General features: G+C 47.1%; 1 protein-coding gene across 1 annotated transcript in view; it reads left to right on the top strand.

Annotated features, from left to right (window-relative positions):
* LOC119404996 (probable G-protein coupled receptor CG31760) overlaps positions 1-20811 on the top strand; it is a 166890-nt gene that overhangs the window by 109583 nt on the left and 36496 nt on the right. The window contains exons 6-9 of the mRNA XM_037671748.2: positions 3242-3425; positions 6487-6629; positions 6735-6836; positions 13311-13464. Coding sequence (XP_037527676.1) covers positions 3242-3425; positions 6487-6629; positions 6735-6836; positions 13311-13464 — 583 coding nt within the window. The remainder of the gene's footprint in view (positions 1-3241; positions 3426-6486; positions 6630-6734; positions 6837-13310; positions 13465-20811) is intronic.

The raw sequence follows: 20811 nt of genomic DNA, 5'->3' as shown, positions 1-20811 counted from the left end.
TGAGAAGATGCAGCCACAGAATTTCAACCAATCACCAAGTCTCTTTGTTTCCTAATGATGGCGATATACCACACAGTGGCCTGAATGTACGCGTGCTAACGCGTTGTTGGGGGAGAATATGCCAAAACAGCTCTCAGCTGCATCTTGCAAAAAATGCCTCGGTACTGCTGAAGTTTCGTCAAATCCTTCAAGATTGTCCCTCTGCGTATAATTACTAGAGTTGGCACTACTGAGCCCCGTTCGTGACTTGAGTACACCTGTTGCATGCACGCAAAGACATTTTTTAAAATAGAGATTTTCCTCTTACTACCCGGGTCTCCTATGACTACCAGGCCTATGTATATGTGCGCTCGCTTCTTGTGAAGCTTCAAGAAACTCGCTGGCAATAACAAACGCGTGTTGCTTGACCGACAGCCTTTCACATACAGCCACTGGTTGGTTCAGTTTTCACCGGTCTTCGCTTTCACCTAATTGTTACGCTTATGAAGTTGTCGCTTGGCGACCCTCTATGCGTTCCTGCTGTATCCAAATGTTTTTGAACGTTGTTGCCAACGCCGGTGTCTGTCGCAGCTATCGCGCATATTAAAAAAAAGCATCCAGGGTTCGAGCTGGAATCGAACCCAACCATTCTTCGTGGTGACCAAGTATTCTACCACAGAGCCTCGCCAGTGTTTGAAACTGCTTCGGAAAAATGCCGTAAAGCCGTGTCATGTCGGGCGAGGAGTCGCGTTAGCAGCATCGTTAGCAGCATGTGTACTCATCGAAACTACCCTCTATGCTCTGCCCCTGCGGTTGACGCCCTAAGAGAGTTTACAACGAGCTCTTAGAACCCTGCTTCTCCAGCTCGGCCTTCTTTCGTAGGTGCTCTTTTCCACTGGCCGGCCGGCCACCTTCGCTAATCATGCGTGTAATATCACTACTGGCTGGAGTTTTCCATTACGAAAATACTAGCGTAAGAGCTTTTCGTGAATACGGGGGCCCAGATTCGCTAACCAACGACGGTACTCATCGCTTTCGTTGTAACTCGAACTTTGCTCGCTCTTCGTGCGCACACGTTCGCCCAATAAATGGTTAGATTCTTGACTCACAGTTTCGGTAATATCCAGAAATTCATTTTAAACACAAAGGGAAAAAATGAATTCTCACTGCTAGGATTAGACTTTTCTTGTTCAAATAATGAGGCATTAGTTGCAGGTCATTGCAAACGTTTCTGAGCTATGCAATGCCATCTGGGGACGACAAGTTTCAAGTTATTGGCTAATGATTTTTGAAGCCAGTCTGTCCTAACTGACCTCTACAATATATGTCGCAAACATGTAGCAAGAAGCAGTAAAGATTGTGTCTTTGTGTCGGAAAGAGGTATAGAGAGATGCAAAGGGAAATGGAAGGAAGCTAGTTACTGTCACGCTCGGTTGGCTACCCTGAACTAGGGAGAAAGGCGGAAGAATATATGGACACCTTAACTGTCATCTGAAAATTTTACCTTTTTCTTTATTTATTTATTTATGACACCTCAAAGGCCCCTAAAGGAAGGGATTTTACATGAGGGGGATTCACCCTCTTGTCAAGGGATTCACCCTTGCCTCCAGTCGATCCCAGTCTAGCACTTGAAGTGGTTCGTGCAAGCATGGAAATGATTACACAGGAGAGGTTGTGACACCTTGCCTGAAAGTTGTACTATATATGTGTTCGTCTTGTGCTTCTTGATCACGATATTGTCATGTGGCTGTGGAAGTGAAAAAGGGGACAGTCGGAGAGATAAATCATCATCATCATCATCATCATCATAATCATCATCATCATCGGCCTGACTACGCCCACTACAGGGCGAAGGCCTCTCCCATGTTCCGCCAATGAACCCGGTCCTGTGTTTGCTGCTGCCACGTTATACCTGCAAACTTAATCTCGTCTGCCCACCTAAGTTTCTCTCTCCCTTTCGCGCGTTTGCCTTCTCTTGGAATCTAGTCAGTTACTCTTATTGACCAGCGGTTATCTTGCCTACGCTCTGCATGCCCTGCCCATGTCCATTTCTTCTTCTTCTTGATTTCAACTAAGATGTCCTTAACACCCGTCTGTTCTCCTACCCACTCTGCTCTCTTCTTGTCCCTTAAGGTTACACCTATCATTTTCCTTCCCATTGCTCGCTGCGTGGTCCTCAGTTTAAGCTGAACCCTTTTTGTAAGCCTCCAGGTTTCTGCTCCGTGGGTAAGTACTGGTAAGATGCAGCTGTTGTATACCTTCCTTTTGAGTGATAGTGGTAAACTACCATTCATGACTTGCGAATGCTTGTCGAATGTGCTCCATCCCATCTTTATTATTCTAGTTACTTCAGTCTCATGGTTCGGCTCCACTGTTTCTTACTGTCCTAAGTAGACGTGTTCCTTTACAAATTCCAGTGCCTCGCTACATATCGCAAAACGCTGTTCTCTTCCGAGACTATTGCACATTACTTTAGCTTTCTGCATATTAATTTACAGACCTACCGTTCTGCTTTCCTTGTCCAATTCAGTAATCATGAGTTGCAATTCGTCCCCTGAATTACTCATTAATGCAATGCCATCAGCGAATCGCAGCTTACTAAAGTACTCTCCATTAACTCGTATCCCTAACACTTCCAAATCTAGGGCTCTCAAAACCTCCTGTAAGCACGCGATGAATAGCATGGGGGAGATCATGTCTCCCTGCCTTACACCCTTCTTTATTGGAATTTTGTCACTTTTTTATGGAGGACTATGGACTATGGAGTGATAGATACGGAACTCTTTATTGGGCGAGCTCGTGCCCAGGAAAAGAAATCAGAGTACAAGCAGTGCTCGCTTTACACTGATAGCGGCGAGCACGTGCGTTGGTCGTCGATAATCTGATTGTTGGTGCAACTAGTCGGCTTTTAGACACGCAGGATCGAATATTGCAACGTTATCGTTGGTGGCCGTGTTAGTTCCAGAATAAACTCGACTGCTCGCGTTGTGTGCACAACCTTATCAGAAGATTCTGAAACAACCGGGAAGGTTCCCAGACATTTCGGCGCGGCCTGCGCCGAGCGGTAGTGACACGTGTAACAGGCCAGTTACATAAAAATGCAAAAAGAAGCGCGCGCGGCAATATGTTTCTTTGACGGCTAGTATATCTATTGAAGAAAGATTGCTTTCCTTATCTCTCGGGGCCACGCGTAGCAGTAATGCAATCCAGAATTTCTGGCTGTGTTTCAAATTGTATTTACGTCTCTGGTACCTGCTCGCAGGAGGCCCGTGGCACTATTGAGCGTGGACTTGGACACGAGCGGCATGGACATAGACCAGTGCGACAGCGGCGCTCCGGCGATGGCGCCTCGCGATGGAGATCCAGCAGCAGCAGCAGCAGCAGTCGGTGCACTCCGCATCACCGCCTTCCACGGCACACACCGCTGCCACAACCGAACCTCTCAGGTTGGGGATATATCCATGTTGTAGCTCTCGTATTACGCCGGCAGAATTCTCTGTTTTTCACTATAGAGCTTTCTCTCTCTCTCTCTCTCTCTCTCTAGTATTACAAATACTAAATAAGAGTATGCTTCAAAGGGGCAGAAATTAGGTTTACTAACAAGAACGTTCCTTTTGTACAACTGAAAATGAAGTTTTTGACCGTTTCGCGATGAACCCACAGAATATCTCTGAATACAGCGAGCGAAAATATTTTCATTTGTTTCTTCACTATTTTCATTTAGCACTTGTGTGCAGCCTGTGAAGTCTCAACGAGCGAGCAAAGTATCGCCCCTGCCAATACACGTCTCGCAAATGGAGGCCTATTCGGGGAACGGGAAGGAGTCCGCGGGATCGTACCCGTGGAGTTCTTCATCGCGCGCGCGAGGGTCGCAGAGAAAGACAATCGTTCCTCATTCGTAGCCCCGCGCATCCTCGTCGTCAGACGTTGCCACCGTGGGAACACCAGTGACATCTCGGCTTGGCCCTTGTCCCGCGGAAAAATCGGCTTACAGGACACGCGAGCGCCATGCAGTGAAAACACGTCATCAGGGTATGCGAGCATCCCCAAAAGCCTCACTACCAACGCAAATGTAGGCAGACTTTCTCCATATGAGCAAAGCTATTAGTCTTGATTTAGGAATAAAGAAAAGTAAAAAAAAAGTACACCGGCTCGCTTGGCCAGTCAGTATCATTCAGGGAATTTGGTGTACTATTAGGGGTGATTACTGGCATGTGTACTGAAGTGCCGGGCGTTTTTATTTTCTCATATTGACCTGTGCAGCGTCGTTATATTGCTCTTCTGTGATTTTATGCAGACGCATTCATCGCCTTTGAGGTATCTCGAAGCCATGTAGCAACTTGCGCGTATGATTGTTTTGTTAATTAAGGAAGAAGTCAGTACTGCTCACTGCAAATGCTACGTGTGTTAACATACTTTCCGTATTACGGGTTATCCAGTTTTCAATATCATCAGTTTACTAACTGCGCAAAAGACGATGGCAGTATTTTATAGTCGACTTCTCGGTTATTCGATGAATACGTGTATTTAGGACACTCTCCAGCAGGGTTATGCATAATCTTCCTTATGGCGCCTAGGACGACTCCAAACGTGCCTATACTACACCGCAAAGGCCGGCGAATTGGGAGTGGCTGTGTAAAAGATTACACCATTACAATTCAGAGGTGCGTGCGTCGACATACAATGCGCATTCACACTTTTTATGTGCGGGTTCTTGCGCCTGAACTTGCGCAGTGTTTTATCTCCCTTTCGTAAACCGGCTTACTTAATCTTCGTGCGAGCGCACCTTGAATACGCATTTCCCATTTAGTCACCAAATCAGAAATACCCAGTTGAAGCGTGGGAAATAATTCAGCATAGGGGAAGCTGTTTCATTACTCACAATTACACGGTCTAATCCAGTATTACGCAGATCAAAGCCGAACTGCCCCTACAGTCGTTTAGTGCTCGCCGTGATATTGCATTGCTGTCACCGTTTCGTAAAACCATTCACTCTGACGAATCATCATTGGCATGCTTGAAACACCTATTCACGTCACGCCTACTGCACAATAACTTGTGCTATGCCCACGTACATGTCGTTACGCATGCATTTAACTATTCACTTGCCTCACGCAATCCGTCTCGGGAACAGCATTCCGCATAGCATTGCTTCGCTCAGAAATCACACCTTTTTGCAGTAAGTTGGCGAAACATGTATCTCCACACTGCACGTAGCCACCTACAGTACCCCTACAAACCCCAGCTCCCCTCCAGGGAACGTATAGGCTAGAGGCAAACAGCTTAAATAATTAAAGTATATAGGCGGCGCAGGGCTGGGTGTCGTCTATTTTCCTTTGCAATAGCGGCCTCGAATAGACGAACTCATAATCGTATGTAGGCTCCCAACCTCAGTTGACGATGCAGCTGTAATCTTTGTCTGCTGTATGAAAGGAAAAAAAATCATCCACTTGTCCTTAGCTACAAGGAAACTTACATTTACTTCCCAAAAAGAAAGCTTCCCAGTTGACGAAAAATTCTTCCTGATCCTGGTTTTCAACCGGGGTCAACGCCTTCCCGGGCCGGTCGCTTTATACCGTCTGACTCACCGTCTAGTCTTTCAAGTGGTTAGCAGTGTGGGGATCGAGAGCGTCCTCCTACCTGGCGCCTCGTTCCCCAGCTGCCGCGCGCGTGCCGGCCGCGTAGCCCGGGCGCACTTAGGCACCGGCAATCGCCAAGATGGCGGCCAGGGCGCCTCTTTGTCTGGACGAGCCAAGCGTCGGCTCCGTCTCGCGCTGGCATGTCCGGGCACGCTACGCTGGCGTGCTGCGCGGGCCTACGTCACAACGCAGCGCCATTCCCCATTGGGCCGCTGGTGACATCCTCCTCTCCTACGAGCTAAGATGCGCCCGACGATTCGCTCGCGGCGGGAGATGCTCTCAGGCTGGCACGAGAGGTTGACGCGCTGCTCTGGCAGGCGGCTTCTCGTCCGTGCGCTCGACTGCTGCCCTTTGTGTGGTAGTCTTAGCGCCGCTGGCAAGCGTACTCGATCGGTCTTGCGGAGTTCCCTTTACGGCCTGCAAGCCCGTGACTGTCGTACTGTGCTGCATCTTGGGTTAATAAATCCGTGTTGTTTGTTGACCTCCTGCCTCGAGTGCCTTTTCTGCGCCGTGCCGAAGAATCGACGAACCCGGCCGTAGTGTCTTTGTTCGCTGCGGCAGTGGAGAACGTCGCGTCCCTTGCCGGTCGCCTCGTAGGTGTAAGCGTCTCGCAAACCTATCTCCACATAATATAGCAGCTCGAGATCGAATTAATCGACAACTTGAAGGCGTGCTTTGATGCAGTACGATGGAACGTCAGACATAGAGTGCACTTCCTGTTTCTCTAGCTCCGTAGTCCGATGAAAGAGGCACGTATGACGTGCACATCGTGCGTCCAAATCATCCCCGTGTTAGCTCCTTTACGCTGATGATCTCCACAACAGCGGAAACTAGGTCGCCGTGGATGCAGCTCCTCGCTTCATTGCAGTGCCTGTTCGCACCAGGACACGGTTGGTCCCGGGGATCCTATGTGTGCCAGTGTCGCCGGGGTTTCTACGCGGCCACTGGGGACCCATTTTTCAACGGATCTCTCGTCGAAAGCGCCTGGAGGGAGAAAGTTCTTTTCGGAAGGTGCGATCATTGCGGCTACTACCAGATGCACTATTTATTGGTTGCCAGGATGGTTTATTACAATTTTTTTGTTCGGTCATATCTTGTCTCTTTTCTTTCGATCAGGCCCACGTACGACATGCTCTACGTCTGCAAACCTTGTCGCCCTGGCTGCAACGAATGCGTTGACGACTCACCTTGCTTGTCACATTACAATTGGGCTTTCAGGTAAGTGGAACGAGGCTTCATTCACACCTGCAGCGAATATGTCACACATGAGCAATAAGTCAGCCTGTGAAGCAACACTTGCCGCGCTCTTTTTTTTTTCTTTGGTCTTTCGTGAGCGTCTGACCGTCTTTGGTCGGTGTGTATAGCTGTCAAAAGGGGAACTGAAGGGAACGGTCTGGCGGAGGCTATTTCGTCTAGTTTTCAACTCCCTTTGATTCATCATCCCCACGCTTTGCATTGTCCCCTGTGCGTACTGGCGTTCAGTGTCGACTGCGGTATTGTATGTTTGTGAGACACACACACACCGTTGTGGGTATATATATATATATAAGGAGAGGACAACTCAAGCTTTGTATTTGCAGTAAGTCTGACGAAGGCTGGCCCATCAGCCGAAGCCGATCATTATTCAGACGGAAGCCTTACATGCCTCATCGAACGAAAAAATTGACAGGAGTACCGCGTCGGCGTCCCCCATCGGCGGCATCAACACGAGTGATGCAAAAAAAAATCATCATCGCGTGATGACCTCACCATATGACGTCGTCATGACGTCACAGGTCGGCATAATTTGTGACGTCACATGGTGACGCCATCACACGATATCCCCGCTTGGTCAAAGGTGGCCCGATCACCGAGGCAGTGCAAAACCTAATAATAATAATTGGGGTTTAACGTCCCAAAACCACGATATGATTATGAGAGACGCCGTAGTGGAGGGCTCCGGAAATTTCGACCACCTGGGGTTCTTTAACGTGCACCTAAATCTAAGTACACGGGCCTCAAACATTTTCGCCTCCATCGAAAATGCAGCCGCCGCGGCCGGAATTCGATCCCGCGACCTTCGAGTCAGCAGTCGAGCGCCATAACCACTAGACCACCGTGGCGGGGCGAGGCAGTGCAAAACCAGCCGAGGTGTCTCCGATCCCGGAGGCAGTGCAAAACCACGTTAGGTGCAGAAAGCTTTCAGAAGGTGGCGGGGCAGGAGCAACACATCGACTGAGAAGAAAAAAAAAAGCTTACTTTCGCCTTCGAGTGATATTAGGTGAATGCATAAGGAACCCTGTGAGTTTTAAGGAATGAAAATGATTGATGAATGAAAAGATGCAAAATCCACAGTTGTTTAAGGCTTTCTCATTCATCTTTCAAGGTCGCGGGGGCCCTGCTTCGTTGTTGTTTCCTGTAACTTGCCAGTCGGGTGCACACCCTCTTGCTCGACACCTGTGTTGTCTAAGGGCAACAAGTAGCTTGTTGGCTTCAGCAAAACATTTCCGACAGTAGCACGGAAAGCAACGTATGAGGCCAATGATGAACAACGAGGGCAATGAGAAATTGCTGAATGACGCGTTCAAGGCGTAGGCGTTTCACAGTGTATAACAACTGTGGGCGCGTACTCAGGATATTGACAGTCTTTTCGCGCCGGACAAGGGCCCTTCAGCCGCGCACTCCGCCAAGCGCGCCTTTTCTTCTGCGCCGGGAATTCCATTACGAGCAAAAAAAAGGCAACAATAAATTGAGAAAGCGCGCGGCGTCACGTGACAACAGGTACGGTAGCACGGCTCGTGCGAGGTATCAAAATTGCAGAGCGTACCACACGCGGGCGACGAGCTTGTAATAATAGCGCTGCATTTTTATCCATTGAGGAGGTTTACAGGAGGTTGGCCATGCGTGGGCTGAGGTGGACGCTTTTCTGTATCAAATACATCTCGAGTTTCACTGTTAAACGTTTAACTGTTTGAACACGACGGAAAGCGGTTGTCTCTGCCCGTTGTACTCGTCCATTGGCACAGAACACGACGTATTGTTTCTTAGTCACCGCAGTGGTTATAACGAGGTAAATAGATGAAACCAAGACTGTGCTGCCATATGTTCATATTATTTGTCAGCACGTTGCCGGTTGGAGAACGTACTACATAACATGCGTGGAGCCATATAAAAGGATGGAAACGAACAGCGCGTACCACTCTGAGCGCAGCTTCTAAAGACTTTAGCTCTTTACACCAATACGCCTTTGTAGCAGTCTACAAATGGAGATGAGAGTGATCCCGGGAACAAATAAGAAAAAAGACAGCAACATGGGCGAGCAACATGTGAACCGAAATGAACAGTACATTCTTGCGCTGGTGAAACCCGTAATTGACAGCGGGAGAAAGTATAGCTGGCGGCATTTCGAACTCCTCGCGCGATAATAATAATATATGAGGTTTAACGCCCCAAAACCACGATAAACATTTTCGCCTCCATCGAAAATGCACCCGCCGCGGCCGGGATTCGATCCCGCGACCTTCGTGTCGAGTCCTCGCGCGAGGTCCTGAAACTTCAATTACGCGTGAACGAGGTAGTGTAATAAAAATACCAGCGTAAGCTGATCTGGTTTCTAAATCAGCATCGTCATGGGGCTTGCAGACGTGGGCGTTTGCAGCATACCAAAACGAGCAAATGCTACGTGTGGTGCTTTTATTAGCGCCGCTCCAATATTTATTCCGCTTTCTAGAAGCACAGACTTGGAGACGATTCACCGACAATTCTTTTACTCCTTACGTTGTATGGATGTACGGTATGAAGTTACGTGTCGATCACAATGCAGTGTTTTTTTTTGTTGTTTTTACTTGTTTTCGCGAAAGTTTAAAAGTAGAGGACAGACGCTCCGCATTGCCCGAGTAACATTTGTCTCTCCTTCTCGCCATAAAAAAAAGAACATAGCTTTCGTTTTTATTTTGCTGATGATTCGAGTAAGCAGACTGATTTCTAGCTTTCTGCGAGCTCAAGACATGGGGCTTGAAGGAGCGGTGCAGTGCCATTCATTTTTGTACATGTGCCTTCGAAATGAAGTAAATAGTGCCCTGTTTATTTAATTTCGAACTAAGTGGAGCACTATAACTAAGATAATACAGGCGCCATTATTCAGAAATACTTACAGCTAGACAACGGCCGCGTAAAGCGCCTATAATATCGACAAGAAATTGGGTAGTTCCACTCACGCGCCTGCAGGAGGACAACACCATGACCTTCCATGGAGTGCCCATTATATCCTTATTTTGAGGAGCGTGTCACCTGACCTCCCGGCGTCTTGTATGTTTCATTGGAGAAAGGAATTGGGGGTAGCATATCGCGCTAGCTACTTCAAATCCGTGTTGCTTTTGTTTGCCAGACAATTGCCCATTCATTGCCTTTAATGCATGACTTGTCTCAGTCATTGCCTGAAAACCGTGTTATAGTTGAAGGCGGGGAACCACCTATTCAACGTACACATGCTTAGGAGAATATTCAACGTGCCTTAAGGATAAAAACACGGTGAGAAAATGCACCGAGGCGAAAAACTTAGTGGGACTGCGCAGAACTGAAACGTCACGTCACAATCCGACGAGGCTCGTCGTGCCTCATTTCGGGCTTGTCGAGCGTCCTCTGGCGTTGCATGCTTCTTCGGCCTACCACACTATCCACTAAGCCCTGGCTCAGCGTCTTCCACGGTGCGCCCTACCCGTGTTACTCCATAGCCGTCCGTAGGCCGAGTCACACGAACGCGGCTCTTTAATTAAGCATGGAATGCTTTCAAGCTCCCTTTGTCGGTGACCTTCAAGTGACCTCGAACCAAATTCAGAGGCACTATCTGGACGTGGTTGCGAGAACAAAATGCGATTGTCGTGGCAACCAGTCAAAAGTTAAGAAAATGCGGCCTCTTGGCGTCCAACTCTTTGCCAAAAACCGCATTACATACGCTAGTTACCGCCAAGGCAAGTTACAAAAATGTTGCTTCTGATTTCTTCTTAATGTTTCTTCACAGTATTACTGAAGCTGTAACTTCTAGTACGCTGAAGTTTTATTTGTCATTTCCAGCAGTGATGTTCCAAATGCAGGTACAGCGCACTTTACACTTGATTGCTATCTTTTGGCGCTGAGACGAGCATCTGCCCTCGAATGCGGGAGAGCCAGCGTTTTGTGCGTGTGTACACACACACACACACACACACACACACACACACACACACACACACACACACACACACACACACACACACACACACACACACACACACACACACACACACACACACACACTCTCTCTCTCTCTCTCTCTCTCTAAGCAGCCGGCGTCCCTTCGCAGAAGCTTTCCATGGCGTCTGCTGTTTCACCAGGGGGATCGCCTTCCAAGCTTCTTTATCACCTCGGCTTCACGCTTTCGCAAATGCGAAGATCGCGCAGATCGGGACACGCTTGAGAGGTCACGGGATGTTTTATACTGTTTCGCGCTCACGCCGGCTCTTCGTGCAAGGCCACCTTCGCAAGAGACGTATAAGGCTTTTTTTCGCCTTAACAATGACCCATGCAGACTATTTATTCTCCGTCGAAGCGCTGGACGAATGTTCGACGCATTGCGGTCTCATCATCAGTCCATTATTTCCTAGCAAAGTCAATCATCTCGGCAGTATTTAAATTTCTCAGCTTGGAATTTAACCGCATCTTCCGTGGGTCTCACAACTTCAGAAACGTTTTTTTTTTAATAACGGGTATAAGCAAAACAGCGCAAAAAGAACGAGGTCTAAGAAAGAGTGGACACAAAACAGCGCTCGTGTTGTGTCCACTATTTCTTAGTCCTCGTTCTTTTTGGGCTGTTTTGATTCTACCCGCTGTGAATCGTTACCATCTTGCCCAGTTTTCAATCCTATTCAGTGTTGTTCTTTTAATCAGCAACGAATAAACTAGAAAGAAACATTTCCGACGGCACTGAAAATGAGTCGAATGCAAAAGCTAAGGGAACGCTCGTATTCGCATACGTATACTGATGTGTCTACAATAGAGACGCAGCCCCACGTCTATCTCTTACGTCTAAAAGAACAATGAAAGTAGAAGTCACCGTTTATCACACAAGACGTCAAGTGCCTCGGCAGGACTGTTTTCAGTTCTTCTGGAAAATAGATACTTTGCTTGTTGATAATCAAATGAATATAAATTTAATTATATATTCTTATTTGAAGGCACTAACAATTGCGTCCCATTCGTGGACCCATAGAGTTGACTTTGAGTAGAGTGCCATTAAAACTGGGAAAACTGGAAACGTGATAGCCTACCGACTAGCGGCTGAATCTCACACATTGAGTGTTACGACTTATTTGGCGGCAGAAGGGAGTCTTGAGGGCCAGTTGGTGATCATGTGACCGTTCATGTTTTTTTGTTTCTCTTTAGTTGCTATTTTTTATGTATATATTCTGTTGCAATAAACTTGCACACAGTTGTTCGTCAGCGCTTGTGTTGTTTGTTCCTTGCACTAAGTCCCGTTTTCGCGCTGTTTCCCGCCAGTATGATTTGGTTGATTCCCTATGGTTTCATTCCCTCCATTTGGCGTCAAAAGCGTTCTACACGAGGTGCGCAGAGGTTGTCTGAAAATGTGCGGTTTGACGAACGAAGTCTTCATTCGCGTAGACCCTACTTTGTGGTTTTCTGTGAACATATAGAAGGGAGGACCGCTCATTAAACGCCCTTCTGCACGGTCTTCGATTGGATGTGGCCTGTACACCCCACTTTTACGCCGCAGAAAAAAAAAAAATGCAACCACCAACAGCGCCTATACCATGATAACCAAGACACGTCTTTGGAACACCTACTTGTACTCTGCTCGAATATGATCAACTGTGAACTGATTTTCGAGATTACTGAACTGATTCGGAGAAGCGTGACTGTTCTATTACGAAAGTGCTTGGTCACGCCTCGCTTAACAACCCCTTACGGTATTTTCTTATAGACCGTTATCAAGGTTATTTATTATCAAGGTATGATGCGCAGCTTTTATTATTTCTACGAGGACGATGTGTTTGGTGCGAGGACAATTAAAAAAAAATGGTATCCATGTGTTACACCTGCAGAAGTGTTCTTACTAAACTCCCGGGGCAAAAGGCTCAAAGACAAGGACTCCACTGCAAATTTGAATTTCTGTTCTATTAATGCGCAACCTTTCTAATTCAAGGAACGACCGCGTAGGCCGCGAGAACCACTGCAGGCTGAAAATTATAATTAGAGTCCATATGTTCTCAGGCTACGCGTCAGCTTTTTAGCAAATGTTGTTCCCTGGGCACTTTTGTCTCCTCTCGTAGGTGGACCTTTATTTAAGGCGGGAAAGTGCGGGTCGTTTCTTCTGGTTTGTTTCGGTTTGACTTGGTTGCGTTTTTCTTTTCTTGTTTATATTTATATCTTGCAGTCTTGCGTGTTGGTTTGCGTGTGCAGATTGACACGGGGCTAATTACAATATGTCAGCTATGCATTAGGATAGCCGGCTCTATAGTGTATTCACATTTTTCATATGCGTTCAGTAATCAAACTTCACTACTAGCCCTGCTCGCTACCACCACGAAAAATATTTTTTTCGTTATGTTAAGAGATGAAGAGTTTAACCCCTGGATTATTACCACTCGTTTAGTACGAGATCCCATTGTTCCTGAACGATATGACCTTGCCTGACGACTTGATTTCTCCCTCTGGCAGGATTTCGCTTTTGACCATATCTGTGATTTGCATCGTGCTGACGATGGTACTGGCTGGCTACGTGTACCGCTACCGCAAGCTGAAGGTGATCAAGGTGGCCAGCCCTGTCTTCCTCTGCATCACTCTCATTGGCTGCGCCATTATGTACTGCGAGGTGGGTGGCACCATACTGTTACTGCAGCTGCATGTATCGCGGTACGGTCCTAGAATCAGTGCGTGAGTCAGTATACACTAATGCAAACTGTTACATTTGATCCGAGCATGGTAATTACGGCAATTCTTGTATTAAAGTGAGAATATTGTTGCAAATTTTTGTGAGTGCCAGTGTCAGCTTATCCACGTAGCCTATTAGCAAGAACGGCAAGGGTTTGTAATCACAATTGAAATATGAAATGGACTCCGTAAACAAGAAGAGCGTCATGTAACAGAACAAAGTAAAGTGAAAGTAGACAGAAACAGAGGCTATGCGCATAGTTCGTTTAAAGCATGCGCAGAAAACAGCCACTCAAGGGCGTGGGTCACGTGGGAGTGCACTAAGCGCAGAAATAGAGTGAGCAGTAGAGAAATAGATGGAAAGAGTCAGCGTTAACGTTTCCGCGCAATGACATACGTGAACGTATGAGCCAAGTCGTACAAAATCGATTGCTTGCGTAAAACGGTGGCGCGACAGCTGTTAGTGCAAAGCCTGCGGATCGTTGTCTTCTTGCTCAGCAAAAAAAAAAAGCTTAGAAAACAAAAAGAGCGTCGCCTGACACCGTGATATTGGCCGCAAGATCGAGCAGAGTCGGCACCTAGCGGCGAGCGGACGAAACCCCGTGGTGTGGATGGCTCCTTGCGTCGTCTACTAGCCACACTGTGTTCGCATGTGTGCGTACGTCATGCACGTCCTCAGATTACAGCTTATTCCGCTGTGCTAGCACACTATCAAATGCTTGTACGTATGCCTACACGATGTACATAACCATTTCGCCTTACGAGACTTGTAGGCACTCTAATAAGCGAGTCCATGCACGTGTCGGTATGGCGCTAGGTTTAACTCTTACCATCGTACAGTCCATTCGCGAAGATCATTTAAATGTGGGTACCACTTTGTCGTTCAAGCACATCACATAGTGCACTTAGCGTCGAAAAAAAGGTACTAACTGTCGAGGTGTGAACGCAGAATTTTAGCGACACCATCTCGTGAAGTGTTGGCGATTCGTAAAATCCTTGTGATACCACAAAGCATGAACTAGCGTCTGCAGAGGCCGGTTAGCGGTATAAAAGACCTGATGCCTCGCATTTCTCTAGCAGTACGCGTATTCATGCAAACAGAAAAGCAGAGTGCACAATGTTCTACTTCATCTAATTACACAGAAATACAGGCTGTCTTTTTTTTTTTTGTAGCCGCTAGAGCAAGAAGTAAATACTTAATTGGCTCAGTCGCGGAACACTATTTATATTGTGGTATAGGCAAAACACAATATAAACACGTGCAAATAAAGCAATTGAAAAGACATCGAGCACAGTGCAATCAATACACGAATGTGACCGAAAGCCAGTACCCCATTGATCAGCAGATTGCGCTTCTCTCACACGTAATAGGAACATTAGGCTGGTTTCGTGCATTAATTTGGCAATGAAGGGCGTATACATCACGATTAAGGTGCAGTCGACGCACTTCATTCGCCGACGATCGACTCAAACCGCCTACGGCGAAGCGCCGTTGCGTACATTTGTATACGCGCCGTCAACCGTCTATCCACACAAACGCGGCGACGGTGCTGCCACCTATAGCCAGATCTCGCGGCGAATACCAAGCAAAAGGCTGCCTAAACACTCAAGCGAAATAGTTAACGCGTACTTACTGTTTACCTAAAAAACAATTGTGGAGAATCAATTAAAGATGACTTTAGTGATCCTGAAGCGTCTTTAGTGGTCCTGAAGCCTTGACAGGCTGATTTATGCCACAGCAAAGGAAAAAAAGTTACTGTCATTTTTTTTTTCGCTTCGCTGTCCTACTTTCTAGTGCGTAGAGAGATAAAGACGTTTTTGTGTTAAAAAAAAAGAAACTTCTACGATATCCTTGATTTTAATCCTCATATCATTAGCATCTGAGGCTTTAAAAATTAAACGCTAGCAAGTATACATACGAGTTGAAAACATCCTCAGTGTTTCGGTGAATGAAGACTCTTTAGGAGCTACCATCACGTTTTGCCTGGATGCCAGTAATGAACCTTCAACTGTGATATAGACCTTATGCAAAATTGCTGCCATCTGTCGGAGGTTTGACGAAGCTACCCATTCGGCACCATGTTGGAGGCTTGTGGCCGAATCGTATTGCTGTCGCTGCTATAATTTCTTGCTCGTATTTGCTTTGATAGTGGGCAATCGGGGCATAAAAACGTCAGACGAGTTTGCAAGGGCCTGTACACGTTACCGGCATTTCCTACTTATTACGTTGACGGTTATTACGTGTACCTCATAGCGAGAAGAAAATACAAGTTTGACACCGCGAGTCACATGTAGGCCTGCCGTCGTCGAGAATTAAACTTTGCGCTAGGTCACAAATTTGATCTGTCTGTTTTCAGTGTAGCGAATAAAGCGTTGTTAGCTATCTGTATATCATGCGTGTAGTATAGGACGGATGGGAAGAAGCGTTAACGCGCGACACGGATAGGCACAGCGATGACGGAAAGAAAGTGCTGTAGACCCCATTTAAAACGTATTTCGTAAGGGACAGCCTATGTCGAGCTGATGTATTGTGCATCTAATTTTAAACTAAAGGCGTTGTCCTCGTTTTTATTTTTTAAATAAAAAATATTTCGCAGCTTAGCCACCAACGTATGTTATGTATAAGATTACTGCACGATTAAAATGTAAGATATTTGCGCATCTCACGCACGTGAAAAGTGAACATGAAACATGTTAAAATTTCCTAGTACACAGGGGTGGATAAAGGACCTTTCCGAAGAGTGATCAGCGTTAGGGAGCAACTAATGTTTCTTCTGGGGGTATAAATTAAACAAAAAAGTAAGGGGTTGGGGGCGGTCAGGATATCCGGGCCACCCGTCTGAATCTGGCAGTGATATCACATGAAATGCTTGAAAAATACGCATAGTGAAGCAATACGCGCGCAAAGCATCCCACCAAACGCTACCTTGTTAAACTCCACAGTCGAAAACAAACTACAAGCAACACGCTGCAGCACAATCGGTCCGTTCACTGAGAATCAATGACGCGCACGAGCTACCTGTCTAACACGTAATTGTTATCGCAATGCAATAAACAAGGTAATGTCAACAGCAGCGCAGGCATGTGCGAGTAGCCGCGATGCAGCTTTGCAGGTCGTACACGAAGCGGGTTTGTCTGTGCCTGTAAGCACACGGCGCGAAAACTGTCACGTTCCGGCATGACATGAAAGAATGTTCTCTCATGAGTGCCGATGCTGTCACATACCTCATATATTAAGAACGGCGAGCGTAAACACGGCGTTAGTCGTAAGCAGTAGCCGGAGCAACCAAACGATCTGCTGATTATCGTCGACCGTGAGGAAATCTAATAACATGAAGGTTAGATTCCTGCACACCTTTTTTTCAGCATCGCAGTTTCCTCAATCTGAGCAACACGGCACAAGAAAATATGCTGGCATTGCCGCTCCTGTCAGCCGCCACTCGTTCATACGCACGCTCCATGTGTGCACGTGCGGAGCGCGCTTAGCCTTGAACATGGCGGAAATGCGCACGGCGACCGCTAGATGGCAGCAATTTTGCATAAGGTCTACAGCGCATATGGAACACGAGGCGGCCACCGTAACCAATTCCGATCCACTGTAAAAATTGCGGCGCACATGAGCGGCTGTTCTGTTCAACATGGCGCTAGAATGCCACGCTGCACGGAATAACCGCCGCAGTTCCGGAGTTAACGAGACAACACTCGACACGATGCATCGACTCGTTCGTCTGATTACATTTAATTTCCACTAACTGAAAGGGACATTGAAACGAAAAGCTAAGTGCGAAACCGTTCGCCACAACTCCGAAAAGGATGTCGCCCAGAAACGAAAATAGACTCACTTGCAGATCAGGATCCGTATTCACAGGTTCGTTCAAAGGACCCAAATGGTTCATGAGGACAGCTGCCAGCCAACTGTGCTAGCGAACATATCACTAGATAAGACAAACAACCACAGACACAGTCAAAAACAGCGCGAAAACTACAAGGACGAGTCAGATGAAACAGGACTAGCGCTGTTACATACATGCATGAGCGCTAGTCCTGTTTCATCTGTCTCGTCCTTGTAGTTTTCGCGCTTTTTTTTTACTACGAATGTGTACCAACAAGCCTTTCAACAACAGACAGGATTTCTAAATTGACCATTCACGCCATTTGTGACATGTTTTTGATGAGTAGGCCTGTCTATGACCATCACAATATTGAATGGCAAAGCTCTAACGTCGTTCTTTTCCTGCGCTATACTGAAACACCAGGACAAAACGACATATGTAGTTTTGTCCTGGTGTTTCAGAACACGCAGCAAAAGAACGATGCCACACCAACTAGCCCCCGTCGTAGCCTTATTAAGCTCTAACGTGTCGTATACTCTCAATGCCATGATCAACTTTGGTGTCACTTCAAGACGTTCGCCCTAAATCATAACAAACTGGCGCTCCCTCGCTGTGGAGCGCCGTAATATCAGGTACGCTCAAGCTTCGGTGACGTTAAGAGCGCGCTTTTTGCTGAACGCTGCATGTCGTAAGGAATGAAACAATATCGCTGCTGCGATATTGTCTTGGCGGTAGCATGCCTAGGCTCTTGCCCTTCCCGAAATTTCTGTCCACTATAGGACACCTGCAGCATAATACGACGCAGGACACGACCGCCTGCCAAGCCCCCATATTTCACGGCCAAGGGAGTGACCTCTCTGAAAAAAACTAAAAAAAGGAAATTAAGTGAGAAAGAGAGAAACCAACCTTGCTACGCAATCTCGTAAACCGCCTAAATTACGTGGACACAGAACGAGGGAGGAGAGGTACGAAAATCCCTCCGTCCTGCGCCAGTCTGGATTGTCTTACTTGTGCCCACAAGCTTGCTGTGTTGTCAGTTTGGGTCAGTGTTGGGTTGTCAGCGTTGTGTCAGTGTTGCGTTGTCAGTGTTGTGTCAGTGTTGGGTTGTCAGCGCCAGTCTGGGTTGTCTTACAAGCTACTACCCCACAAGCTTGTTGTGTGTGACGTCTGCAGTAGTCGTGGAACTGGCGAAACGTTATACGGAACTCGAGCAGGCGCTAAACGCGTCATATTATGTCTTTCAGCAGTGATGGCAACAGCGTACGGCAAATTACCGTACCATCGTGGTTGGCACACACATTTTTTTAGCCTACAAGACCTCCATTAGCAACTTTGATTATCTCATCACGTTAGTTCACGCAATCAGCATCTCGCGCAGCTAAAAAGCTCTACGACGGTATACGCGGTATTTCCGTACTTACCGTACGGTAAACCGGCACTGCTTAAAAACTCTATTGTTGACGACACCGCGGGATACTGCCGACAAATGAGCATTTCGGCATATTGAAGTAACCTCAAAGCAATGTTTACCGCTAATACTCCGTCACAAGTACGCACCTACGTATGCAGGAATATTGAACATCACGAGGTTCTCGAGTTTGAAATTTTGGTGTCAGTGTTCTCTAACATAAAAAAAAAAAAAAACACGTTGAGGGTTGATTTTTCTATTGAAGACAATGCCAATTCCACGTCGCCGCGAGCAATAGTTGGAATATGCCCGACCTATGCGGAAGTGCCTCAGCGCACGCAGTCGCTTAGAGATCTGGTTTTGGCTAGCATTCTACGCAGCTACTAAACAGTAATACGCTGCGGTTGGCACCTGAATCGATGTCTTCTGCCATGTGCGATGAAATGCATCGATCGCATCTGCGTAAGCTCTGCAGCCGAGGTTGCTTAGCTTCATCTTTATCCGCGAAAGAGACCTTCCCTTCTTTGTTAGTTTATCTGTTGCGTCATTTCGACGCCTTCAGATTATCTCACTGCACCAGTGCAAGGAAATAACCTTGCACTGCAGCCGACGCTCGCGGCAGAGATTGGCCGTGGATACTCAAGGCAGCTAGGAAACTGGGGCATCGAGATGGCCGGGCTGATCAAAGCAGTTGAAAAAAAGAAGAAAATGTTCGTGGCAGTCTACACAGCAACGTGGAGAGCCAAGTCCCTTGTTTTTGTTTATATATTGCGATTTTTCATTTTCGTCTCTTTACTTTCGATCTAGCATCTTGCGACCTTTTCGCGGGGAGTGGCGATGGCGAGGCTCAACGGAGAGTCGACTTCTTTGCGCTTCGCCATTCTTTGCTTCCGGCAGTTATTTAAGGTCTCTATTACACGATCAGAAGTCCATCTGAAATTGGTAACATCTGTAGCCTTGGCCCTATAGCACACGTTGCATTCTAAATCATACTTGAGTCGGGGGCACTATCAGAACTCGGAAGCTTTTGAGCAACGCAAATCTATATATACCTGAACAAGTACGCGATTGCCGTAGCCTCGTAAAGTTTCCACAACTTTTTATCTGTCAAGCTGTTGCGGAGTGAAACAATAGTTGAAGTAATTGTTGAGAGGGCACTCGATTCTAAAGAACAAATTACCAATGCTGCCTCGGTTCGGGCCAGGAACTCAGAAATTGCGGAACAAATGGTAATTGCGTTAGCCTTGCTTGATGACACACGAGACGCTATTTATGGCGACTCGACGTCAGCAGTCAGAGCATTTGAAAAAGGCGTTATTTCTAAGCAGGCCCTCCGGCTCCTCGAAATCACACACCACTTCATTTGTTGGTTCCCCGCACATCAGGGTCAGATAGAGGGTGTTCCCCCAACCTCAATGAGTCGGCTCATGGGGCTGCGCGCGACTTAACCTACCGCGCTACCCCCGGACAGCTTGGAGACGACTACACCGAGAATAGGGACACTCCTTGCTACCTACAACGAGATAACAAAATATTCTACCTCGCTCGAAGTTTACTCTCTACCACATCCGCGGCTCAACAGAGCTTAGGCCCTCACACTTCGGCTTTTGCAAACGAATACATATCCTAACCCGTGTCTTTTACGCACGATCTATCCCGATATTTATACCGACAGTTCTTGTCCCTCACACGGAGAAATATCCACGTTAGAACACATGCTCTGGCTGTGTGCCTGGTCACACTCTACAGTCGATAACAAATCAGCCAGGTGGGATGCGGCCCTCCGTAGCCCCCTTCTGGCCGACCAACGCTGGGCTGTCCAGCAGGCCCACGATGCGGCCGAGAGGCTTGGACTTCCGCTCCCTACGTGGGAGCGGCCCGCTGCGTGTTGAGCACGCCCTGCAGGACCTCAATAAAGTTTACCTTACCATACTCGTTTGGTACACTATAGCATTGATTACGGCTGAGATTTCATATGAAGACCTGCGAGTTCGGCTCGATACTTGCCCTTGATGTGGCTAACAACCGCTTTTCGCCAAGGGAACAA

This window comes from Rhipicephalus sanguineus, chromosome 1 (genome assembly GCF_013339695.2).
Source record: "Rhipicephalus sanguineus isolate Rsan-2018 chromosome 1, BIME_Rsan_1.4, whole genome shotgun sequence".
In the NCBI taxonomy this organism is placed as follows: Eukaryota; Metazoa; Arthropoda; class Arachnida; order Ixodida; family Ixodidae; genus Rhipicephalus; species Rhipicephalus sanguineus.
The sequence above is the reverse complement of the archived record's forward strand: the minus strand, read 5'-3'. Positions and strand labels throughout refer to the sequence as shown.